The 26,739-nt window shown below is 45.3% G+C and overlaps 2 protein-coding genes across 4 annotated transcripts; both read left to right on the plus strand.

Annotated features, from left to right (window-relative positions):
* The first annotated feature begins 6,418 nt into the window (after nucleotides 1–6,418).
* Nucleotides 6,419–14,832, plus strand: ZNF416 (zinc finger protein 416). Its single transcript, XM_016129358.2, has 4 exons — nucleotides 6,419–7,199; nucleotides 7,598–7,636; nucleotides 9,638–9,764; nucleotides 12,647–14,832. The coding sequence occupies exons 1-4, from the start codon at nucleotides 7,167–7,169 to the stop codon at nucleotides 14,230–14,232; spliced, it is 1,785 nt and encodes a 594-aa protein (XP_015984844.2). The 5' UTR covers nucleotides 6,419–7,166; the 3' UTR covers nucleotides 14,233–14,832.
* Nucleotides 14,833–17,529: 2,697 nt separating this feature from the next.
* ZNF550 (zinc finger protein 550) lies at nucleotides 17,530–25,448 on the plus strand. 3 transcript variants are annotated; one of them, XM_036232200.1, is made up of 5 exons: nucleotides 17,530–17,700; nucleotides 18,709–18,797; nucleotides 19,921–20,047; nucleotides 22,236–22,331; nucleotides 24,322–25,448. In XM_036232200.1, the coding sequence occupies exons 3-5, from the start codon at nucleotides 20,014–20,016 to the stop codon at nucleotides 25,305–25,307; spliced, it is 1,116 nt and encodes a 371-aa protein (XP_036088093.1). In that variant the 5' UTR covers nucleotides 17,530–17,700; nucleotides 18,709–18,797; nucleotides 19,921–20,013; the 3' UTR covers nucleotides 25,308–25,448. The 3 variants fall into 3 exon arrangements, with proteins under 3 accessions (XP_036088093.1, XP_036088091.1, XP_015984858.2); XM_036232198.1 differs by lacking the exon at nucleotides 18,709–18,797 and having other exon boundaries at nucleotides 17,532–17,828; XM_016129372.2 differs by lacking the exon at nucleotides 18,709–18,797 and having other exon boundaries at nucleotides 17,538–17,700.
* Nucleotides 25,449–26,739: the final 1,291 nt, after the last annotated feature.

Here is a 26,739-nt window from a genome sequence, read left to right on the forward strand (position 1 = left end):
TTCTTTATATGGATATGTGTTTCATTTATATTAATAACTGAGTGGAATGCCTGAAACATAGGGTAGGTGAATATCTAACTCTAAGAAATTGCTGAACTATGATCTAACATGGTTGTGTCTTTTTGCATTCCCACCAGCAGTGTGTGAGACTTCCAGTTCCTTCACACTTGTCAAGACCTGGAAGGTTACTTTTTAATATTACTTTTTTAAATAAGTGCGTAGTGGTGTCTCACTAGTTTTAATTGCATTTCTCTAAGGATTAAAAATGTCAAACATTACAGAAAGTGTTTGCAACCTATTTGTCTTTAGTAAAATGCCCATTCTTTGGCCAGCAGACCCTTTGCTGTTGAAGGCGTCAGTATCTCCTCCACATTTTCTCAATAACCTGCCATGATTATTCTCCCTCTCATGGCTTACCAAACACACCAAATTTCCTAGATAAAGTTGTATTCTTAAAAGGAATAGATGGTATCTCAGAGAATTCAAGAAGGAACATTATGTGAAAAACCAATTGTGATTTCTGGAATTGGCACACACACTGATAGGCAGAAGGGATACATCTGAGGGACTCAGAGGCATGTGCTACCACATGTACTTGTTTTGGGGCTGCCCATAGTCTCCCCTCCCTTGTTCCCTCTACAGCCTCTCTGAATTATTCTCCCTTATGGCTGATCACACACATCAGACCTCACATTAACCATTCCTAGGCTTCACAGGAACTGAAGAGCAAGGAGACTGTTTTACTCACAGCTTCTGAGTGGGAGTCTAGCAGCTCCATGGCAGTTGTTTGTATATGCATGTTTTGAGTCTTTTGAGAGCATAGTTTGCAGATAAGATCTATGGGAGATTTTACTAGGAGCATTTTTGCCCTTCTCCCCGGTCCTCGTACTATGCCTTAATTTTGATCATTTCTCAGATGACAAGTACGTTCAGCATTGCTGCGAAAGCTAGAGAGTGAATTTGGATGATAAAATTTATCCAAGAGGAATGACACTGTTGTATTAGTCATTTTTTATTTTCTGTACATTTTGATGTTTTGACATCTTAACAACTTAATATCAAACACCCCTGGGCTAGCCAGTTCTTAGAAATAGCACAGGGCCCTGCCAGGAGCAGGCTTTTAATATGCAGACTAATTGGTCCAGAGCCAGATGTCCTCTGTCTGGCCCATATACCTCGAGAGGTGATTAGTGACCCCAGAGGTGATCAGTATCCCTGGGCAACTTAAAAGACAAAGGCTCACACCAAAGGAAGCAAGGAGAGGCTTCCTCCAAGGGGACCATGTGGGAAGCCACTCTGGTCAACCCACCAACCAGCACTGAGGTCAGCGGTGGTTACTCGGGCCCTCTACTGGGGTTCCCCTGCCTTGTAAGCGATTGAGCGTCTGAGCCTGCCCCTCTGGTGTCGGGAGCCATTTTGAGACATGATGGAAGCCATTATGAGGCACTAAAGAAGTCACGTGGAAAAGTGGGTCTGCGTGGAGTACAGGTTACCCAGTGACCTCTGTTAAAAATACCCTAAGCCTGCCTTCTGGGGTCTTCGAATAGACATTAAAAGCTCTTGAATGCCTTGGCCCCTAGTTCCTAATCCTTGATTAGGTAAAAGCCCCTGGTCAAACATTTGCTGAGTAACAGACTCACTTGGACTATACAAATACACTCCCATTTCTTTCATAACATCCCTTCTCCACAGATTAACTGGCAGACCTGGAACAATATATGGTTGAAATGTCCCGTTATGACCTTCTGCATCTTTCCAAGATAAATTATTGCTACTTCGTTCTGGGTTTTGGCTCTCATCTCCCGGATCCAATGATTCTTTTCCAATACTATTAAAATTACTGATTCTCTTCACTCAACAACTGGTAAATACTCTGCTCTTATAGTCTTGGCTAACGTAGTTCTGTTTAGTGCCGGATTGATTCAACAGCCTCTCAACTGAAATTTGCTTCCAGCTCCAAAGGAACACAACACACCTTTCCCTAGCTACCCTAACATTTACATTCCTCATTACAAATTTTATTTCCAAATGAAAATCAACAGGCACTCCTGCTAGTGCCTTCAGAACCTCCTTTACTGTAGAGGCCTCTCCTACCTCCTGGGGCCTTGACATGTATGATGGCTAAGTGGTCCAAGGGCTTCTCCTACAGGAAATGCCCTTCTCCTCTCTGCCTTGAGCTATGTATACACACTATTGAAACCACAATGACAGGCTACCTACTGGGCTCTCCTGAAAACAGAGGCTGTCACAGACCCAGAGCCTATGACCCTCCACACTCAGCTGCCAGGGTTCCTAAGGAAGAGAGGACACATGAGGACAGACTGCAAGGAAAATACCCAGTTCTTCTCCGCCCCTCATGAGATGTGAGCACTGCAAAGCAGAAATGAGAGGAACTTCCTTGCTGTGCACCTGGCTATTTGCTATATTGCAAATCATTTTAGGGTCAGGCTCGGTCTATCTGATTCTGTCTATAATCTGACCTGGCCCTCATAAGTACTTCAACACATGGGAGGAGAGGATGAGTTCATAAATGAACAATATTCAGAGACATACATTCTAATGTTGATAATGATCTGACAGTTTACAGAAATGGTTTGTTTTGTGCAGCAGGCAAAGCAGAGCCTGGAGACTTGGTGTCTGTGCTAAAGAGCGTGAAGGGACCCAGAGTGGGGGAGCATGCAGCTGTCAGTGCACTGGTGTTCACTGGCCACCGCTATATTCATCAAAGTAAGTCATGCTAAAGGAAAAGATTGAAGACAGTGAGTTAGAGGAGAAAAAAATGAGCTCATTAGGATGAGAATGCTCTGAGTGGCTCTGGTCTCCGGGGAGCATTTGGGAGAGAGGATTTTGCTGCCAATGTGTAGGACATTCTTTTTATGTCTACACAATGTGATCACCATGGAGCCACTGACCCAAACCGTAAACCCCAAACTCAACACTTATCAATAGAAGAAAATACCAGTAACTTCAATAAAGATCAATTTCTCTTGGAACTACCATCCCAATTAGTATTGTTAATGATATCAAAGCATCACAGGATGATTGTACTGCAAATTTTTTAAACTTTCATTTAAAAAATTTGCATTACAACATCCCCACTAATAGGCTGTGGGGACCCTGCCCAGATGACCAGGTATGCCAGTTTGATAAGGCTGGTACCTGCCAAAAGTTCCCCTCCTGGCTCTCCCTTGACTGTGACCTAGTGACGTCCAAACACATTAACAAAATCCCTTCATGCCTTTTGCTGCGTGTTCCCCTGACCCCCAATTGAGGCATGAGCTCACAGGTTTCCCCTCCCTCCCTACCTCCCTCCCTCTCTCCCTCCTTCTTTCCCTCTGTCTCTGTCTCTGTCTCTGTCTCTCTCTCCCCTCCCTCTCCCTCTCTCCCTCTCTCCCTCTCTCCCTCTCTCTCTCTCTCTCTCTCCTTCTCTCCTTCCTCCATGTGCTTGGTGGAACCCAATCCCTGGGTTCCCCTCCCATATGGCCCCTTTCTTGAGGTACAGGGACATATGAGTATAATAAATTCCTGAATTCTATATGACTCTGCGACTAATTTTTGCAGCCCTGTTGGAATGATCCTTAAAGTTCCTACAAAGGGACATACCCCTCCATTTCCAACATACATACATACTGTGAATTATAACAGGCATATACTCAGTTGTTAAGAGCTCAGCTGGCTCTTACATGGCTCAGAAGCAGGAAGATGAAGGTTTTGAGTTCAGTGTATTTTTACTCAGGAAGAGACTTCAAGAAGGGAATATAACAGAGAAGGCAGAGGACAGATGCCAGGCATCTGTAAGACAGAAAGGTGAGAAGGACTGAAACTTTAAAGGACCCTCAGAGAATATGCCTCCTACCTATCTATATTAATCACGGCTCAGATTGTAACCCCAGGAGAAAAAAAATAATTAAATTTCCACACAATATTTATTAGGTTTTCTAACAAATACTCTATTTACCTAAAAATGTTTTGTGCCTAAGAAGGTTTGTTTACCGAGTTACATTTCCCGTGAGGACAGTGGCTGTCATGCTCACTGAACACTTGTGGAAAGCCAGCATTTCACCTATAAGATAAGGTTTGGGCCTGACAAGAAATACAATTTTTTCTAATTGATTGTGTTCATATGACCCTGTTTTCTACATGAAATTTAATCATTTCTTCCAACACCTATCTTTATTTAGGGTCTAATAATGTTCAGGTTCTTGATAGAAATGTATTATTCTGGGGTGGTTAGTTCCTGGAAATCACAATCCTATATGAGGCCCAATGTGAACATTATGTATGTGCTTATGGAAGGATTACACTGTTTTGGCTTCATCAATGGAAAAGTTGATGACATTTTGGAATAGCATGACAGAGGAAGTTTTGAGTTTAGGAATTTGGAGAAAAATCTCTATGTTTAGGTGTTTTTCATGGATATGTATATGGTAGGAAATTTTATGTACTTTCCATTTTAATCATTTTCAAGTATACAGTTTAGTGGCATTAGCTAAATTTGCGATGTGCATATACCACCACTATTTCTAAATATTTTAGAAACCCAAATATAAATTGTAAATCCCTTAGGCAATGATTCCTTATTCACTCCTTACTCCACCTTCTGGTAATAGCATCTGTCTGTTATCTGTGTTTTATGCTTTTGGTTATTCCAGGTATTTCTTATAAGTGGAACCATACACCATTTATCCTTCTGTGTCTGATTAATGATACTTAGCATAATGTTTTCAAGGTTCATCCAACTTGTGGCATGTATCAGAACTTTATTGCTGAGTAATATTCCATTGTTTGGATATGCCACACTTTATCCTTTTATCTGTTGATAAACACTTGAGTTGTTTCCATTTTTTGGCTGTTGTGATTAATGCTCTATGACTATGGGTGTACAAGTATGTTTGCATCCCTCCTTTTGATATTTTTGGAGTATAGGGCAGGAATGGAACTGCTTCGTGAGAAGACATATTAAACTTTTTGAGGAGTTGCTAAAATATTTTTCATATTGCAGCATTTTGTACATATGTACAAAAGTTCCAATTTCTCCATAGCCTCAGCAGCACTTATTTTCCCTTTTCAAAAAAATTCATACTGGTAGATGTAGATGAATATCTCACTGTGGTTTTGATTTGCATTTCCCTAATGATCAGTGTTGTTGACATCTTAAGTAATTTGCTCCTGTTTTCCATGACAGTTTTCCCCTCTCTTCTGACCTACCATTAGTGTATAAACATGGACTGACACTTTCTCTATTGAAAGGAAACTCTGCCTCCACATCCTCCTTAAAGCTCTTTTCCTTTTCCTGTTGCTTCCTGGCTCCTCACTAGGGACCATCTGCATCAGGCTGGCAGCCCACATATTAAATTCGATCACCCACAATCTCTCTTCTATTCCTCAAAAGGAAGTCAGAAAAATCCACCATTCCTCCAGTCACTTTACCTGGCAGAATAGATCTCCAACAAGAAGTGGACATATCCTGCCAGAAATAGTAGTAGTATCGAATATGACTGGAGTCTGTCATTTTGGGGATTTTCCTCCCCTCTTATTCAGTTCACAAAATAGCTTTCCTAACTCAGGTAAGTCTCTTTCTAGAAGGGGTCTTCCTGTTTCAAGCAAGATTTTCTTTCTCCCTTAACACAGGTTTGAGGTTTCATGCTATAGCCTGGACTTCTATGTATGCACATCTCAGGGCTGAGGAAGAAACTGGGATTTCTGTGTGGGCCTCACAGAAAGTGGAATATGGGCATTGCAGGTGCATAAAATCACCAGTGTGTTTGGGAGAAAACTAAGCTGCACTTGTGCAGGGTGAGAGTCATAAGGCTAGGCAGAGACGAACTGCAGGGGCTCATAACTGGTGTAGGCATATGGCATGACATTAGAATCTTGGTCGTTCGAGGGGAGACGCCTCCCTAAACACCTTACACGGTCACTAGAGACCCCAGGAAACCCTCACCTTAGAAGTAACAGGGTTCCCAAAATTCACTCATTTTTATATTAGATAATACGTGAATCTGAAGAAAGCGTTGAGCTCGCCCTGTTGCCACTGAGGGAACCTGGTAGATTCTTTTCCTCCCGGAAAAGACGTGCTTCAAGTCAGGGGAGCCACGTGCGATCCGAGCTAGCATCTCGGAGGGCACATTGTGGTCTGGGCACGGTGAAGGTGGCAGCAGAGATGTGCTGGAAGTCTAAGCAGCGCGGCGACCAGGGCTGACGGTGCCTCAATTGGAGGGCAGGAGAGCGTGGGGCGGAGGAGACACCCAGAGACCTTTAAGGGCACTCCCGTCAGCACTGGGTCTCCCTCTTTGTCCCCACGGTCTTTGTTTCCCCTTTTCGCCCAACCAGCTGAATCCCGACTGTCACACGCGGCCCCAGGGGGCGCCCTCCCTGTCCCCGGAGAAGCGCGGCCGCGGACTGACCAGAGGGCTTCCCGGTAGTAGCGCGGAGAGCTGCGAAGACGCACGGAGGGGATTCCTTGGGGTTTCCTGTGTCCCTCAGGCCCCTCCGGAATCCGAGAGCGACGTTTCAACCACTCCACCTGGGGCGAAGGTCGTACTCCCGCCTGGGTCCAGCGCAGACCCAGACACGCCTGGCGAGTTCCCCGCCCTCCCACCTGTCACCCCGAGGCGGAGTCTGAACTTCTCGCCTCCAAAGCCAAACTTCGACCTTTCCAAGCGACCCCAAGGAGTGCACGCGACCCTGTCGGGACCGGCCGCTCTCCCAGGAAACGTTGGTGCAGGCCTGCAAGGCAGTACACCGCAGTACGACACTGCCCTGACGTAACCCTCGCTACGCGCTACGATCCGCGCGCTGAGCGTTCCTCGTGGAACCCGCGGCGCCGTGCGAACTACGTTACCCATAAGTCCCCGTGGCTGCAGCCAGTGAACGCCCCCAAGCAGAGCGTTTCCACGCTCCGACCCGACGATCCGGGCCGGACTTCCGGTGCCGCTGTGGTGACAGTCACTTTGACTGCTCTGGCGTCGCTGCGATCCAAGTCCTTTAGGAGCCCGGAAACTGGCTTGAGGTTATTAGAACGAGAAGGCAACGCAGAGGGGTTGTGTCCACTGCACAGTGGCTAGTCCAAGGGTCGTCGACGGTGGGTGACGGCTGAGCACGATCTGGTCTCTAAGCCTCCCCACTCCCCCCGCTTCGCGGCTCCCCTCGGTCCACAGAGTCCCATGGTGGCGGCTACGTTGAAGGTCCCAACTCAGGTGAGTGTTCGGCTCCGGAGCCTCACCACCCTCAGTCTGCCGGAACCTTAAACCCCTGAGTACGGACGCTGTTCCCATCCTTGCAGCCCAGATCCCGGCGTCCAGGACGGTGGGAACCTCATTGTGAATAGAAGAGGCACAATTTCTTTTCGAATTTTTCCAAGTTGCCCTAAGTTAGAACAGATTGGAAAAGAGGATGATGATAACACTGAGCACGGTGAGGTCGAGTCCTTGTCCAAGGTTACACAGCAGTAAGAGTCAGTACTGAAGCCTGAGGCCCAGAGATAAAGCTCCATCCCAAGTCACCAGCCTTCAGGGCTGCAGAGGGGTACAGGGAGGCCTGAGCGTATGGAGCCTGTGGTGGGTACACTCCTCTAATGACTTCCATCTTCCCCCAGATTCCCATGACTACGGAAGCGTTTATGGACTGTACCCAGGTGAGTGGAGGATATTCCAGCTACTCGGTAGTCTTCATTGCACCCTTCATCTCTAGGATTGTGCCCTTGGACTCTCTGCTTGTCACTCTTCCAATGCTTGGGCCTGGGGACCCTGAAGAAACCCTAAGCCCGAGGTCATAAATCCAGGCTGGAGATTGTATGGAGTGGTTCCTATTGTTGGTAACCAATACCACAAGGTGTAAAAGATTGTTCCAGACACAGGTACCAGAATGTGCTGATGCTTGGAGGTGAGGCTGAGCATTTTCAGGGACGTGTAGTTCTCCTTTCTCATGAGACAAAAAGGATAACAGAGAAGATGGGAAAGTGTCAGGCCTGGATTAGCTCCATGAGAAGTTGGCTGTCGCTTCTGAAGGTGAAGGGAGAAATAGGAGGTTTGGAGGGGGGTGATCTCACCCATCAGGCTCCCTGTGGCTGCAGCCTGCAGAACAGACTATAGGTTTGGGGGAGGCAATAGGAATAATAGGGAAGAGGTCACAGCAGTACTTAAGTGAGTGTCGATGGTTGTACCCATGTGGAGGCCCTAGTGGTGGAAAAACTGGTTGGATTCTGGATCAGTTTTCTAATTAGAGCCACCCAAAATTTCATATTTTAAAGATGAGAGAGAGAAAGGTAGGAGTCGGAGTTTTGGGGGTTAGCAACTTGAAGGATGGAAACCCCATTGACCAGAACAGGAAGGTTAAGTTTCATTGCAGAAATCAGTTTTATCTTTACTACCTTAAGAGTCTGAGATATTTCAAAAAACAATTTATGGAGAGCAATTAGTAGATGGCCACACAGGCCTAGAACTCTGGAGAGATGTTCCGTGTGGAGACATCCAGAAGGTGGTGGCCAGTGTCTGTGCTGGGGTGCAGCAGAGGCTCATAATTAGGAGGGTATCCTGGTCTTTATTGTAATAGTACTAGAAGCCCAGCAAGGAGAAGGTGGGGCTGCGACTGGGTCTCCTGCTTGGGTACCTGGTTGGTGGGGTGGGCATCGCACACACAGGTGAGGGAGAGAAGTGGCTGTGGGAAGGTTATGGGCAAGTGGATGATCTTTCCATGGCTTTCATGGGAAATGTAGACAGAGGAATGTGGAAGCATGGGAATAATTGAGACAAGATGACATCGAGGCCCCCATTATTGCTTATTCATGCTTTGGACTTATCAAGATTTTGTTGCGATCTTTGTTGGATCTGGGCAGTTTCAGTCAGGCTGGCAGATTAGCACAGGGGCACAAGTGGTCATCTGGGAGAGTCACTGGAACTGGGCTGGAGGACCTCTGGGGCTGGGCTTTGAATGACGATTACATGCAGAGAGGAAGGCAGTGACTGGAGAGGGGACATCAAGTGCTGCACTAATGGAAGAGGACAGTGGGTCTCCAATATCTGATATGGTTCTCAATGGCTGAGATTGAACCAAGGAGCAGAATTGGGCAGGAGGCCTTTAGAACAGATTTCATCCTCTCTGGCAGCAGGGACCAAGGGAAGTCTGGAGTAGTACTGGATCCTGTTGGAATTTCTCAAGCACCCTCTGGGAGCCATGTGTTAAGTAATGTGAGGACAGGGAGATGCCTCTGGTGTGGGCAGGAGGGTATAAGTAGTTGCTGGAGTGAAACCAAGAAAAAGATGTGGTAGAAAGAGTGATGGAGAATGCATGAACTGAAAGATGATGTCAAGCCATGAGGACATAAGAGTGAAGGGTGAGCCCACATTTGGTTGTGTCTGGAAAGGGAATTGCCTGACAAGAGGGCATATGCTCTAAGTAATGTCAGGCTCAGAGTTTAGATCACTTCTCTGTGCCCATGTGCCTGTTGTTGCTGTGAGCAGACACAGTGATCATGAAACCATGAGAAGAGCAGGTACCTGTGGTACCAGGTCCTGTGTATCTCCTGTAAGGTGGGGACATTGGGAGGAGGGTGAGCAGGAGATGAATGTCTGGGTGGATGAACTTGGGGTCTTAGGAGAGCAATTGATCATAGAATGATTTGTCCCAATTGTGGCAGGGCTGTGTGACCTTTGAAGATATAACCATTTTCTTCTCACAAGAGGAATGGTGCCTCCTGGATGAGACTCAGAGATGTTTGTACCGTCATGTGATGCTGGAGAACTTGGCACTTATGGCCTCATTAGGTAAGGCCCTCCCAACCATCCATGTCCTGCTCTCTGTCCTTTTTTCCCCCAGAGGCAATTCTACCCTTTCCCCAGCCAAACCATGGGCTCTACTAACTTTCCCATTTTCTTGGCACATGTTCTTTAGGTGCCAGCACTGAGCTGTGGGGACCACCCCGAGTAGACCTAAGGCCCTTTTCCCCAAGAGTGCAGGGATGGGTCTGGGGTTCAAGAGTCTGGCAGCCTAATGCATCTTACCTCTCCCTGGCAGGGTGACTGTATCAGGTCTATGGCACCTTGTGTTTCAAGTTCTAAATGAATCAGTAGTTTTAATAATATTGATACTGTGTTTAATAATATTGATACTGTGTTTAATAATTGACACTGTATTTAATAATATTAGTACAGTGTTGTAATGGATGGGGCCAAAGCATTAGGCTTATAGTAATCCACCAGAGGTATCCTTTAAGAACAGGCACCATTGGCTTTAGAATGGAGAAGCAGCTAGGACAAGCATATAAAATGTATATAATACATTTTAATCCTTGAAGGCCCTGTTTTAACTTCCATTAGGCCCTATTAACTATTTTAACTGGGTAGACTGTGGAGTACCACTTTACTAAAACTATTTGTTTCAAAGGCTTATGTTAATTTAAATTCATTATTCATCATGTTAGAGCATCTGCGCCTAATATGGGATATTTTCAGATAATGGGTGTTACGACTTTGGGACATTTAGGAAAGGCTATGTTCAAGTGAGGATATCTATTTTTCTCTGTTTTATACTTAGTTACTTTCCCAAGAGTATAGGGGTACAATGTGGAAAAGTAGTGGGATTCCCTAGGTATAATTTGAGCCTCAGTAATGATTACATTTATGAAATTTGGCCATTGGTGTCTTTTAGTAAATGCTAGTTTGTTTGTTTATGTTTAAACCACTTTATTGAGGAATGATTGACATGTAAAAAGCTGTACATATTTCATGAATACAACTTGATAGGTATGGAGATAAGTATATACCCTTGCATGCATCACCACCATCAAAGCCATAAACATATCCATCACCTCCCAAAGTTTCTTCCCGTTGTCGTTGTCCTTAGTATCATTATTATTTGTGTGTGTGTGTGTGCATGGTAGGGATACTTAACATAAGGTTTACCCTCTTAGCAAATTTTGAGCATACATTACAGTGTCATTAGCTGTAGACACCGCTAGGTAGTAGCTGTCCAGAACTTATTTATCTTGTTCACTGAAACTCTGTACCTTCAACTATCACTTGCCCATTACCCACTTTTCCCAGCCCCAGCAAACATTATTCTACTCTTTGCTACTCTAAGTTTGACTATTTCACATTGCACATGTAAGTGAGATCATACAGTGTTTGTCTTTCTATGTCTGGCTCATTTCACTCAGCACAGTGCCCTAAGGTCTATCCATGTTGCCACAAATCGCAGAATTTCCTCCTTTCTCATGGCTGAATAATATTCCATTGTGTGTATAGATCATATTTTCTTCATCCATTCTTCCCTCTATGGACATTAAGGTTTTTCATATCTTGGATAATATGATAATGCTGCACTAATCATGAGAGTTCTGGTATGTCTTGGAGAACCTGATTTAAATTCCTTTGGGTAAATACTCAGAAGTGGAATTGCTGGATCATATGGTAGTTCTATTTTTAATTTTTTGAGGAAACTCTATATTGTTTTCCATAGTGGCTGTACCGGTTTAATTTCTACCAAAACTCTACCAGGGTTACCTTTTCTCCATATCCTTGCCTGTATTTGTTATACCAGGGATAATTCCCGTTGGTTATGGTGTATGATCCTTTGAATGTGCTGTTGAATTTGGTTTTCTAGTATTTTTGCTTAGGATTTTTTTCATCTATGTTTATCAGTAATTTTCTTGTTGAAGAGTTCTTATCTGGCTTTGATATGAGGGTAATGCTGGTCTTGTAAAATGAGTTTTGATGTGTTCCCTCCTGTTCAGTTTTTTAGAGGATTGGTGGTAAGTGTTTAATAGAATACGCCAGAGAAGCTATTAAATCCTGGGCTTTTCCTTTTAGGAGGTTTACATTACTGATTCAATGTCATTACTCATTATTGGTCTGTTGAGGTTTTATGATTAAATGTTGGTAGGTTGTGTTTCTAGGAATTTATTCATTTCTTATAGGTTTTGTTGGTATACAATTGTTCATAGTAGTTTCTTATGATCCTTGTATTTCTGTGGTATCAATTAAATGTTCTATCTTTCATTTATAATTTTGAGTCTTCTCTTTTTTTTGTAGCCTAACTGAAGTTTTGTCATTTTTATCTTTTTCAAAAACACCTCTTAGTTTTGATTTTCTCTATTTTCGTGATCTTTATTTCTTTCCTTCTGCTAACATTGGGCTTAGTTTGTTCTTCTTTTTCTAGTTTCTTGAAGTGAGAAGGTAGGGTGTTTATTCTACTCATTTGTCTCAAGGTTTTTTTTTAAATTTCTCTTTTGATTTCATCTTTGATTCATTGGTTGTTTAAGAGCATGTTATTTAGTTTCCACACATCTGTGAATTTTCCATTTCTTCTGTTTTTCATTGCTACTAGTATCACATTTTGGTCAGCAAAGATACTTGACATGATTTCAGTTTTCTTAAGTTTATTAAGACTTGTTTTGTAGCCTAGTATATGATCTATACCAGAGAATTTCACTCTTAAGTAGAGTGTGTATTCTGCTGCTGTTGATAGAATGTTCTGTATTTGTCTGTTAGGTCCATTTAGTCTATAATTTTGTTCAAGTGCACTGTCTCCCCAGCCATCAAAGTTTTTTAAGATGTCAAAATGTCATATTATATAGAAAGTTTAAAAGACATGATGAATACTCTGCCACCATATTTAGAATGATTCATCAGCACTTTTCTTCTTTCAGTTCGTTGGCATGCAACAGAGAATGAAGAGACACCTTCTGAGCAGAGTGTTTCTATAGAAGCTTTGTCACAGGTGAGAACTCCAAAGGCAGGTCCATCTACCCAGAAGACTCACCCCTATGAGAAGTGTGCCCCAATCCTGAAAGACATTTTGCACCTGGTGGATCTACCTGAGAAGACACCACACTTGCTTGGGGCATGTATAAACCTACACCAGTTTCAGAGGCATTTCAGTGCAGAGAAAAGGGACATGGATAGAGCATCATTTGTAAAAAGCTGTATATTCCACGTTTCAGGGAATCCCTTTACCTATAGGAAAGTTGGACAGGAGTTCCCAGTCACATTGGGCCTGCTTCGGCACCAGATCATTCCCAATGGTGAGAAGCCAAACAAAATCTCCAAGTGTGGGGAGGCCTTTCACATTGGAAAATGTCATTACACGTTGCGTGAATGTGGGAAAGCTTCCAGCCACAAACACAATCTTGTTTACCACCCAAGAGTCTCTACTAGAAAAAGGGTTTATGAGTCTAGCAAATATGGAAAAGCCTTCCACTCTAAGTACTCACTTGTTCAGCTCCAGAGAGTTCACACAGGAGAAAGGCCTTATGAGTGCAGTGAATGTGGAAAATCTTTTAGGCAAAGAGCCACCCTTGTTATACACCAGAGAGTTCACACTGGAGAAAGGCCTTATAAGTGTGGTGAATGTGGGAAATCCTTTAGTCAATGCTCCAACCTTATTGAACACTGCAGAATTCATAGTGGAGAAAGACCTTATGAGTGTGAGGCGTGTGGGAAGGCCTTTGGGTGCAAATCCAACCTTGTTCGGCACCAGAGAACTCACACTGGAGAAAAGCCTTATGAGTGCAATGAATGTGGGAAATTCTTTAGACAAAGCTTCACCCTTGTTCAACATCGGAGAATTCACACTACTGCAAAGCCTTATGAGTGTGTCCAGTGTGGGAAATCCTTTAACCAAAGAGCCACTCTCATTAGACACCAGAGAGTTCACACTAGTGAAAGGCTTTATGAGTGCAGGGAATGTGGGAAAGCCTTTGGATCCAAATCCAAACTTGATCGGCACAACAGAAGTCACACTGGAGAAAGGCCTTATGAGTGCCTTGAATGTGGGAAATCTTTCAGACAAAGCTACAGCCTTGTTGAACACCAGCGAATTCACAGTAGAGCAAGACCTTTTGAGTGTGACCAGTGTGGGAAGTCCTTTAGCAGAAGAGCCATCTTCACGAAACACCAGAGAATTCACACTGGAGAAAGGCCATATAAATGTAGTGAATGTGGGAAGTCCTTTAGTCGAAGCACCAGCCTTATTCAGCACTGCAGTATTCACACTGGAGCAAGGCCTTATGAGTGTGGCCAGTGTGGGAAGTCCTTTAGGCAAAAGTCTGTTCTCATTCAACATCAGGTGGTTCACACTGGAGAAAGGCCTTATGAATGCAGCAGATGTGACAAATCCTTTAGCCAACGCTCCAGCCTCAATCTCCACCGAAAATTTCACACTATGGAGAGCCCCGAGCCCCATGGACAAAGGAAATACAGGAAACCCTTCACTTCAACATCTAACATTGTTTAGCACCAGAAGTTCCATAACTGAGAAAGGCCTTGGACCTGAAGAAAATATGCTGTTTCCTTGTTCACTATAATAACACTAAATAGACATCTTTTATGAGGAAGCCATCTACTTGAAGTTGAACCTCATACTTCCAAACATCCAGAAAGGTGAAATTCCTCATAAGTTCCAGGCATGTGTGAGGCCTTCTGGAGCTGCATTGCACATTCTGAATTCTCCAAGGCCTTTGCCAGAGTTACACCACTGCCAGTTTGTCTGGTTGAAGCCGTCTCACCTCTATGACTTTGCACAGCATTTCATTGGTCACCCTGATTTACCTAAGGCAAGGGAGGTATCTGTGTTCACTTCCATTCCCTGGAGGAAATCTTGAGCAATCTGTGCCCTTACAGCAATTTCCTTTTTCTGATGGAGTATGAATCTGACCCATTTTGGATTAAGAGTGGTTCTGCTGGAGGCTTATAGGGAAGGTTACTTATCCACGGAAATTGTTGGTCTCTCCTGACACTTGTAGTTGATTTTCCACCCTCCACGTCACCAACCAGTAACTCTCTGCCTCCCATTGCTCTGTTTTGTGCAATAATAAAGGTCTTATTATTGAATCTACCTTTAATCTTTATGGTTCTATTTACTGGAATTGGGCGTGGTTTATATGAAGTAATAGACTGCTTTTGTGGGCCCTCTGCACATGCAGCTCAGCAGGGACCAGTATAATAACAGAGTAGTTCTCATTCCAATTTTGGCCTAATTTGCATGGCTGCCCAGGACCCAGGAACCAATGCAATGCTTTCTGGTCCTCCAGATAATCCTCCACATTTTCTGAGACGATAGGTCACCACAGGAGGGGTCATTTGTTTGGGCATGCTCCAGTACCTTTGGGGACAGCATAAATTTGTTCTTGTTTTCAGAGGGTGTCATATAATGTCCCACACTGTTGAGAGGAAGCTTTTCACTAGGTCCTACAAAGAAGCCAAGTGTTCTGATGTTCATAATTCTGTAGACTGGTGTCACTCCCCAGACTCTGGAGGGCCAGATTTCAATCATAATTAATACTAAAATCCTGAGTGTGATTAATAGGCAGTGGAGGAGCTTGCAGGACATGAGATAGAATGTGCCTCTTCTAAAAGCATATCAACAAATCTTCCAATGTCTATGACTGTGAGGAACCATAGGACCTCCTGAGCTGTGTGTGCATCTCCCATAGCTGAATTCACTGTCAGAACAAGAAATCTAACTTTGTATTAATTCCTGTTATCCTCTGGGCTGTTCACCTCAGGCACATTGCTGTAAAGGCAGAGAAATGAGGGCCGAGAATGGAGATCCTGTTGTCCAGGGATGTGGCTTTTGCGATCCAACCAGTGTTGTCCCATATCCATTGCTTGACAATATTTCCTGCACTGATTCAGGGCTGCCATTCCTCATGAATAAGGAAAAATAGACTGGAATTGGCTTGTTAAAACTTCTGGTTGCTAAAACAAATGGGAGATCCAGATTTTTTATTTTGAACTATTTTTTAAAAACTAAAAGGCATAATTGGTATGCAATAACAGGTATTTAAAGAGTACAATTTGAAAACTTTTGTCAGACATATAAGCCCATAAAACAATCATAATCATATTGAACATAGCCACAATTTACCTTGAGCCCTTTTATAATCTCTTCTTGTCCTTTCCAGACCTATAGGAATCCACCAATTTGCTTTCTTTAACAGAAGATTAGTTTGCATTGTCTATAATTTTATATGAATTGAATCGTAAAGTGTTTTCTGATATTTTTCACGCTGCATAATTATTTTTAGATTCATCAATATTTCTTTTTATTGTTGAGTAGTATTCTCTATGGATATTCCATTCATAGAATATGAATTTTTTAATGTACATTTCTGTTAATGGACAGTTAGGCTGTTTCCAGTTTGGTGCTGTTAGAAATAAAGCTGCAATGAACATACGTATACAAATTTTTATATGAATATATGTTTTCTTTATCCTGTGCCAATACTTAAAAGTATGTAAATGTTTCAATATTTAAGAAACTGCCAACTAACTGTGATCTAAACTGGTTCTACCTATCTATGTTCCCACATATCCATGTCATAATATTAATCATAATGAACAGTGGTAATATACATTTTCTTGTAGGCCATATTCAGGAATAAAAGGACATTTCTTCCCCCTTGAAATTATTATCTACTATACTGTGCATTCCACTGTTTCCAACATTCTCCATTTATTCATTATACTCTTCTTCAATCAGATTCTCAAAGGCATTCCCTTGTGCTGTATCTCCCTGGTTTTTGTGTTCTTAAAAATACCATTCTGATATTTGACCTTGTCTATCCCACCTCTGACTGCAGAGGCAGCTGAAGCCTCCTTTGCACACAGGCTCAGATTGTGATCATGACAGCCACTGTCATAGTAGGAAAAAAAACATTTGGTAAGGGGCTCTTCTTTTCAGAGAAGTCTAAGACTTTAAAATGAATTATATCTATCAGTCCATTCAGGCTGCTATAAAAAAAAAATACCCTAGACAGGATGGCTTATAAACAACAGAAATTTACTTCTCACAGTTCTGGAGGCTGGAAGTCCAAGATCAAGGCAACAGCAGATTCTGTGTCTGGTAAGAGTCCTCTTCTTGGTTCACAGCCAGCCTTCTTCTTGCTGGGTCTTTCCTCACCTGGAGGAAAGAGCAAGGAAACTTCCTGGAGCCTATTTTATAAAGACACCACACCCACTGCAGGTGGCCAGATGGGATGATTGCCCAGGGATGGGGCTCAACCAAGCAAGAGGAGAGCCCCCTCCACAGAGCGAGTGCCATTATTAGAGTCAGGAGGAGTACACGAGCAAATAGCATGAGGGGATTTCATCTATACGTTGGAATGTCAGCACGTAAAGGGGAGGACAAGAAAGGAAACTTGTGTCAGAGGCCAGCCTGATCACACCGGTGCACCTGGTCACCTGGGTGCAGCGCTCATAGCCTGTCCATGGGGATGTCGAGGCAGCAGGAAAATATGAAGTTTTGAAAATTTACAATACTTTCTCCGTTAGGAGCATCTGAAATAACAGGAGGCAGAAAACATAACCCTTCCCCTTTTGGAGTATCCGAAGCCTTGGAGCGTCTGCACCGCCCTTCCCAGCGTTCCTTTCCAGGCCTTCTGGCCCTTGGCCTAGAAGGGGAGAAGCATCTCTTGCCTGAACGAATGCAAGAAAAAAACTATATTACCCAGAAGGCTGTGCTCTGCGCGGAACGACGACGTCACAAAGGGGTGTTGCCGACTCGCGTTGATAGGAGCTGGTTTTCCGGCGTGTATAGGGTGGACGACCGTCGGTGGCATTGCTGGTCTGAGGGATCAGATCCGGGTCAGAACTGCGAGGCGGCCCTGCCTGCACATTCGTGGGATCTGGGGGAGGGTCAGCTGAGCCTGGGTAACGCCCGGTGCCCCCGCGTGTACCGGCCGCACCGATGGAACCGGCGGAGGTGAGTGGACGGTGCCCAGATCCCTCGCCTCTGGACCGCGGTGTTTACGGTGACTTCTTTCCCTATCCCGGCGGTGGTGTCTCGGAGCCCCGGAATGGGGTCACTCTCGGCTCCGAGTCGGCATCCAGGTCAGGATACTTGGGGTTCGGTCCTGTTTCTGCTCCCAAGTGGGTGCTGCGTGGCAGGAAAGACGTTGGTTTTAGAATTCCCCTGACCCTTGACCCCACGCCGCGTGTTTGCGACGATCTAGGGGTGGGTTCCGACTGTGCCCCTTCCCCTACTGCCTCAGCTTCTGTTTTCTCGGGTATAGAATAAGAATATTGGCAGTTTCTCGTCCTGGGTTGAAGGAACTAGAAAGGATACGTGGGTGATGTGTGCTCAGTGTCCACACCAGCCGGGGAGCACCGCGCTCTGGGAGCTGTTGCCACAGAGGTGCCTCTTGGGCCTGTGTGGATCTTAGAGGCTCGCTCCAGCAGAAGGCCTCTAGCATCTACAAAGTTAAGAACTGCGGTAGGGAGAGGCAGGAGTAGCGTTTTTGGGATTGTTGCTACGTTAGGGTAGAAAAGGTGACAGGCAGGCTGGGAATTTATCTTCTAGTTTACAGCAAGTGGATCTGGCTTCCTACTGATGCTAGTGAATCTGTTTTCCTGTTTAAAACATTCAGTTTTATTTGAAAAGTGACTCCATTCAAACAGTAATGATAGTGTACAGGAGTGTGATGTCTCTTTGGATACAAATGCATAAGAGGCCCCCAAGTAATTCTCACAGTCACCCAGAGTGCCCTCATCATACCTCTTACCACTTTCAGGAATTGTCTAGCTTGTTAATTTCTCATCAAAGTGGCTCCCTCCCTCACTTTATTTCAGATTCACTCCAGTGTGTCTTCCTGAAAGAGGCCTTCCCTGTTGCCCATCTAAAGTAGATTGTAATCTCTTTAGTCTCCCCACTCTAATTTCTTGTCTTTGAAATTTTTAGGGCCCTCTGACATTGTCTTGTTCATTTACTTAGTTGCTTGTTTAGAATCTGTTTCCAGCCCTGGAACTGAGTGCCTGTTGCTGCTCTATACCAAGACCTGGAATGGCCTGGGCTAGTAAGAGGTACTCATTAATGAATGACTGGGTCTCCCGCTCTTATGATAAATACAAACTCCCCACTGTAGTGGGAAGGGCTCCCGGATTTGCCCCCATGACTGCTTCTGTGCTCCTTCCCTTCTGTTCTTCCCTTGCACACAGCACCTAGCCAGGTGGTCGTGAACTTGCCAAACTCCTGCCCATTTTGCAGCCTTTGCCCTTCCCTTTGTCTGGGGCCCTGTCTCCAGATCCCTGCGGGGTTTTCTCTCCAAACCCTTCCTCTGCATCAGTGTCACCTCTCAAGATATTCTTTTCCTAGCTGTTTTAGTTCTAGCTAAGGTACCCTGACCCCTACCTGCCTGTGTTTTAGTAACTCTGCCATCTTTTGATAGGTGGTCAGATCCTGCCTCTGTTCCTTAATTGTGAGAATTTGGGTGACTTTTTAGATCTGCCTGAGCCCCAGGCCACTGACCGTGACACAAAGGCAATGATGACATTTACCTTGTGGGTTGTGGGAAAATTAGAAAAAGTCACTAAATACTCTGGACACATCCCCATTCCAGACACCCCCATGTGTTCAGGGTGAATGTCTCCTCTGTAGTTCTCAGAACTGCCCAATGAAGTGGGAATGACTACTGCAAGGGTGCGGAATCGAGGTTTAGAGAGGTGGTGTGATGTCCTCCCCACGTTTACACAGCTGGCAAGAGTCAGAGTCGGGAGTCTTGATTCAAAATTCCCAGGAATCTGACCTCGGAGCTGGGGACAGTCCCTTGCCCCAGTATGTGAAAGTCTTAGGCCGGAGCAGGTGGACAGCAAGGACCAGGGAACCTCAGCTACTGCTGCTGCAATTTCCAGTGTCGGAGTTGTCATCATGATTGTCCCCCCTTCACTCCCCAATCATCCGATGTCCCAGAGCACTTGCCTTCTGCCCCACAGTCCTCATGGGACTGCCATCGTCTGTGTGAATTCCACTGACTTCTCCAGGGAGGTTTTTCTGTGTCTAAGGGCCATAACCTCCTTTCAGCCCCACACGGAGCTCAGCCCTCAGGAGGCCTTGGTGATTCAGGCCTGGGTCTCTGCATTTTCAGCAGTGACTGAGTGGCAGCTTTTGATTCCATCCAAGTGCACAAGGCTTCCTCTCACTTTCCAGGTGTTAGTGACCTTCAAGGATGTGGCTGTGACCTTCACCCAAGAAGAGTGGGGACAGCTTGACTTGGACCAGAGGACCCTGTACTGGGAGGTGATGCTGGAGACCTGCAGGTTCCTGGTCTCACTGGGTAAGTGCTCACTTCTCACCCCCTTGGAGGACTGGCCTCAACCTTCTTGATTTCTCACTAGTCAGGAAGGTCACAGAAGTCACGTTCCCACTTCCCTACACTCCCTACAGTTTTCTGGTCCCTTCTCCTCTTAGCTCATCTCCTTGTGTCTACATCAGGGATCACTGAGGTAGAAACAATGTCCTTGTAAACACCCCCCCCCACACACACACCAGTGCTCAGCACACTCAAGACTCAGTCTGAAGCTTGTATTCCAGACTCCACAGGGGTGGAGCTGACTGGTCCAGCCTGGTTGGGTTAAGTGTCCCCAGAGCCCAGTTAGCAGGGCCATGGGTGATTGGCTATTCTCAGAAGTGAGGATGAGTCAGGCAGACCCTACATGGCATTCATCATCAGTGCCATTCAGGGATCTTCCTAAACAACACAGTCTCAATAAAAAGGCCCCTGATGCCTACGTAATCATCACATGTTTCCTGAGGCCTGGGCCACAGTCCTCCACTGGGACAGGAGATGATTTAGCAGGTGCACAATGCCATGAAATGCTGTGGGCGGACACCCTGAGCAAGCCAGTTCTTTTAATGTCACTATCTCAGATCAGTACTGAGCCTCATATGTTCTCTAATTGTGGTTAGTGTCTCTTTTAAACAGCCTTCAACTCACTGCCGTGAGCTGTCTCCATGAGCTCACTGGGACTCAATGGCATTATTTTGATTTCATTGTTATGTTTTGATGATAACCTTCCATTATGGGGAGTGAAATTGACTTTTCTCATTTACTAGAGCAAAACAGCATTCCTTTTTAGAATAAAATATTTAAGAACAATAAAAAGTGGGTTAGTTTAAAGAAAAACCATCACTTATGATGGCATACCATGTGTGCTTTGTAGACCCACCACTCTTGAGTTCAGCTAGGAAGATAGTCATCAGTTCTTAGATAAATTGTGATGAGTTATAAAAAGAAAAATAAGGGGAATTTAGGAGTATCTAACCAGGGAGTCATAACCTAACATGGACATATCAAAAAAGGCATCTGAGAAAGTAGCATTGGAGCTGAGACTTGAAGGCTAAAAACAACCCAGGGCAGGTGATTTGGGGGAGGGGTGAAGATTGGGGGTTCCAGGTGGAGGAACCAGCATGAGAAAAGACCCCGAGGTGAGAGTGAGCTCAGCTCCTGGCAGAGCCAAAGGAACATCTGATTCACCTTTTCTGCTGATTCACCTCCCTGAACTTGGCACCAGGCATGGAACACACATCAGGGACTATTACCAAGACCTGTCTGGATGCATCTTAGACTGAGATTTCAGTGGGTCCTGGTGCTTCAGTCATTGGTACCTCCCATCTCTGTTGAGATGTATTTGGCTGTGTGTAACTGAAAGACCAGCTCAAACTGGCTTCCCTCTGAAGGAAGTTTGCCAAGTTACCTAATGAGGAGCCCCAGGTTGGGGGATCCAGGCACATGGTTATGTTGTCAGTGGCATGAGGTTCTCTGCTGCTCTCCATGGACCAGGCAACTTGTGGGGATGCAGGAGGTTGTGGCAGTGACGGGCAGCAGGCGCCCTTGTGGAGCCTCTGCACCCCCGCCTCTGCACTGGAATGAAGGCTTCCTCTTCAGGATTAGAATCTATCTCTGATTCCTTGCCTTCTCCACATCACTGATGATTCAGGATGTCATTTGCCTGTTTTTTTTACTGGCAGTTTTCAGGCCCGTCTGGGCACCTGAATCCTCTAGGGAGCTTTCACAAACTCTGATACCCAGGCCTCACCCCCAAGAGATTTTGTTTCTTTTGTTTTGAGGTTGGAAGCAGGCTTCCCTAGGTGGTTCTGAAGCATGGAGTATCTGAGAACCAGTGGCTTAGATTAATTATAAATACTTCTGGAAGGATGGGCTCACCTCCCATGTCCTGTGGCTGTGTGTGAAAATAGTGTGTGCCTGAACAGGGCTGGCATTGGCTGGAGAAGTTCAGGGGCAGAGGTGTTGTGTAGACAAACAGCACCACCCTCCATAGCAGTTGCAGCCCAATAGTGTGATTTATGTCCTTGGTGTCCAGGTCACACGTCATTATTTTCTTTACCTTAGGAGCAGCTTTTGTTTTCACAATCTTGCCTCTGTCATGAAGGCCCAGACAGGATAGAGAGGTTGCACTCTTCTCAGTAAAACAGCCGTGTCTGGTATCTTTCTCCGTCGACAGGGCATCCGGTTCCCAGGCCAGAGCTAATCTACCCACTGGAGCACAGGGAAGAGCTATGGATGGCGAAGAGAGGCCTCTCGTGTAGCACCTGTCCAGGTAGGAGCCAACAGGTAGTCAGGTGGGATCATGGTTGTCTTCAGAATGTGAGGGGACTCCTGCCTCTGAACTTCTGTGTGCAACTCTTTGTGACCTCCTGTGGGTTCTCCTTGTTGCTGTCTTGCGTCAGGGTTTTGTGTGCTTTAGCAGTCAACTCTGAACCACGCCCATATTTAGAGACCCAGGTGCCTTCCAAGGTCAGTATGTAGCTGTGAAGTTACTGTGGCACAACCCAGTTGGTGGAGGGAAAACAAGGGGACAAAGAGAAGTTACAGTCTTTTGCACATATACTTCACATCCACATGTTCTATTGACATGACCTAGGTATTTAGTCATACCTGGGTGCTCAGGACTGGGGAATGTGGGTTACCTGTGCACCTGGAAAGAAGAGCCAGTGGGCTGGGTTTATTCCATCTCAGCCTGCCCTCAGACAGTGAGTGATGACATTCCCTGTATGATTGGGTGGTTTGAGGTTGTAATGAAATATTAGCACAGAGCCTGGCCTGCAGAAAGGCATGACAAAAGTCAGTCATGTTGTAGCCATGTAATTATGTTCATTGTAATGAGTGATAGTGACCCCCACCTCTCTTTCTGGGCTCAGGGGAAAGGAGCCTTTCTTCCCCTCAGAAGTTTTGTCTCCACCATATATTCTCTATATCCCACTCGTTCCTGCCTTCTCCACGCATCATTCATCCCCATTTGCCCGTCAAACATGCATAAGCAGCCCTCGCATTGTAACCCCCTGCTCTGCTTGCCGTGAGAGACAGCACGGGGATGTCTGGTTCACATCTGTGCTGTTGATTGTGGCTGGGATCACCCACACTGAGGCCCAGTCTTTCCTCTCTATAGTCCTTTAGGCTGCTCAGCCAGCCTATGAGTACCCTGTGTTTTAAACACCTCCCCTATCTCCACTTAGAGGAGGAGCTTTAGAGGCTCATCATGCCTTAGAAGACACTCGTGATCACTCTCACTACTCCCCACTCCCAGTTCAGAGAAGCCATCCAGGCAGGCGAGAACACTGGAAGCACCTCAGCATCTCCATCTCTATCAGACCTCGCAGCCATCTGTCCCCAGTCCTGCCCATCTGACATTAGCTGTGTCTCCTGAATTCATCACCTCCCCTACCTTCATCCATCATCTTTTGCCTAGAAGATGCCAGATACTCGTACCAGGTCTCCCCCATCTGCTCTGTGCCTCTGGCCAGCTCATTTTCCTGCATCAGCTCCTGCATCCACTCAGACAGGTTCCAAATCCTCCCCACTTTCTTGGTTGCTGATATCGCAGCACATAATCAATGTCATGTTAAAATAAAGGCTACATGCTTCTGTTTTCTGCTTCTGAACTCTTAATGGCTCATCTGTGTCTGTTCCACACTTGTGCCTTCTCTTCTTGTCTGTGTGGACCATGTCTTATCTCTGATAATGGCCAGTTTATCCTGCAGAGCCTACATTGTACCTGTGCTTTCTCGGGGAACTCACTTCACTTGTTTTCTGCCTTGTCTGTGTCTTCCTCCTCTCTCTACTCAACATACAACTGTGCTCAAGGTGCATACACTTGTGGAAAAATAAACACAAATGCTTTTTGATCTGTGTGCACTCTACATACAAAGTCAAGTTCCTCAAAGGTGTATCATTTCTGGAAAAGGTGTATACACTTGACTTCCATACCTGTTTGTTTAAAATCTCCTTGATTATTTTATATTGGAATTATACAGCGATGTGCACAGATCTTAAGGGTTCAGCTTAAATTTTTTACACATGTATAACTGAAGTGTCTTCTACCCAAGTCAAGATTTAGAATATTTCCAGGTCTTTGGCAGGTTCCTGATGCCCAGTCCTTGCCAGTAGCTCCTCCTACAGTGCTAACCACTGTTTATACTCTGTCTCAATGGATTGTTTCATTGTTTTTCTTTTTTCAGGGTGTTTGTGAGTGTGTGCACATGCACCTTTAACACCAGAAATTAATTTTTTACGTCCTGGATTCTCTTCAGGTGACAGAGCAAAACTTCTGACCAGGGAGCCGAGCACTTCTCAGCTGATGTTGTGTGAGGGAGCCTTGGCCCAGGGAAGCCTGACTCAGGGATCTTCAAGGGACTTTGGGTGGGGGCAAGCCAGTGACTGGGAAGGGCTTTTGGAAACAAGGCCGCAGATGGACTCCTACAAAGACACCCATCCTGGGAAAATGAGCCTTGAAGATAACGGCTTGGGGAAAGATGATAGTCTGCACTCCAGGCTGTCATGGGGAGAGGCTGCCCATGAACATGACCTTCGGGGACCAGGGAAAGGCCCCACAATTGGTGCAGAGAATAACCTCTACAAATGCAAGCAGTGTGGGAAGGCTTTCAGCAGGAAGTGGTACCTCGTCCGCCATCAGCGGGTTCACACGGGAATGAAGCCCTACCAGTGCAGTGCATGTGGGAAAGCCTTCAGCCAGAGCTCTACCCTCATCCGGCACTACCTCACCCACAGCGGAGAGAAGCCCTATAAGTGCGCCGAGTGTGGCAAGGCCTTCAGACGCAGGTCCTACCTTGCGCAGCACCACCCAATCCACACCGGGGAGAAGCCCTACGAGTGTGGCCAGTGTCGAAAGGCCTTCGCCCACCGCTCAACCTTCATTCGGCACCACAGGACCCACACTGGAGAAAGGCCCTTCACGTGCAAGGACTGTGAGAAGGCATTCAGCAACAGAGCACACCTCATCCAACACTACATTGTCCACACCGGCGAGAAGCCATATGAGTGTGCAGCCTGCGGGAAGGCCTTCCGGTGCAGCTCTGAACTCCTGCAGCACCGGCGCGTCCACACTGGGGAGAAGCCCTACGAGTGCACGCAGTGCGGGAAGGCCTTCCACCGGAGCACCTACCTCCTGCAGCACTCCATCATCCACACCGGGGAGACGCCATTCAAGTGTATGGCATGTGGGAAGGCCTTCAAACGCAGGTCCCATCTCCTGCAGCACCAGCGGGTCCATTCCTGACAGAAGCCTATTGGTGCTTTGCTCTATCCACAAGGGGATGAGCACTGGAGGAAGAACCCCCCCTTTCAGTGCAAGGAACATTGGAAAAGTATTTTTTTTGTTTTTTCATCAACTCTTCAAATGCAAGAATTGGAGAGAAACCCTGTGAACATAGTGAATGTAAGAAAACCTTCAGCCACTACTCAGCCCTCACTCATCATGGAAGGACTAGGACCTGAGAGAAAGGAGAGAAGTGGTGTCACCTGTGGATCCACCTTTGTCAACCTCAGAGGCTGACTAGAGAATGACATTCTGAACATGAGGACTAAGGACAGTGTTTAGCCAAAAGAAAACATCTTATTTGCCATCTGAGAATTCCAAACAACGAGGAGCCGCATAATTGTCATCGCTGTGAGAAAACCTGTGACAGGTCTCCATTTGTCCGTAGAGTCATATTGGAATCTGATACAGCTTAGGTCTTGCCATACCTGTGACAGTACATGGGAGACAGATCCAGTGGCTACTGTGCACTCGTGAAAACCTTCAGCCACAGGTCTTTCCTTCAGTTTACTGAGAAAGCCATCTTGGTATTATTTTTGAAAGAAAATTAGGAGGCAGAGGGAATGGAGACAAGATTATAAATGGAAAAAAAAAACAACCTTCACAAACTTTCAGGTTTCCTCCCAAGCTGATTGCAGTTTTTTGGCACAGTAATGTTAGAAAGATAAACGGATCTCAGCTCTTTGTTTTCATGTGTTTACTGCTGTCCTATCAGGAAAACTGGACAGTGAGGGCAGCTGTACAAACATTTGTTGGAAGCCTTTGCCTCAAACATCTTTCCCCATGAGGAGCATAATTTGTGACACATATGAAGTCTCAAATCATGAGATACTAGAATTTTAGGATGTTCTAAGTAACATCACTTGACAGTTTTCTATTTTATGTCTAAGGAGAGAAGGGTTCACATTAAATGGATCTCCACATTAAAATATGCAACCCTTAAAACTGTTTATGGCTTTTTTATAAATAATCTCCTTTTTTTGTGTGTGGTTTTAAATGCCCAACATTCACTTCTTGATTTCATTCTGCTTGTTTATTTCCTTTGTTTTACTCTGACAGAGTGGTGATCGTCCTGTTTGTATGCACAGTGATCATCCTATGTGCATGCTGCCTTCTCAGTTGGCTCCTAACTCTTTGTTATTCCTGGTTTTTCTCAGGTTCTTTAGTCCTGTGTAGAGGACTGGTCATTTCCAAGTCATTCCCCACCCCCTGCACTTTTTAGGGATTAAATTATAGCTAAAAATAGTAAAATACACAGCTGAGGTAAATTCATTATAAACTCAGAGAAAGAAACAGAAGGATTTTCATTGTCTGATCATAGCAATGTTTGTGTGAAGTTTTGTTACAAAATGACAGGGATTTCATTCATCAGGAGAATCCAGATGTATATGTG

Source organism: Rousettus aegyptiacus, unplaced genomic scaffold (genome assembly GCF_014176215.1).
Source record: "Rousettus aegyptiacus isolate mRouAeg1 unplaced genomic scaffold, mRouAeg1.p scaffold_m13_p_14, whole genome shotgun sequence".
NCBI lineage: Eukaryota > Metazoa > Chordata > Mammalia > Chiroptera > Pteropodidae > Rousettus > Rousettus aegyptiacus.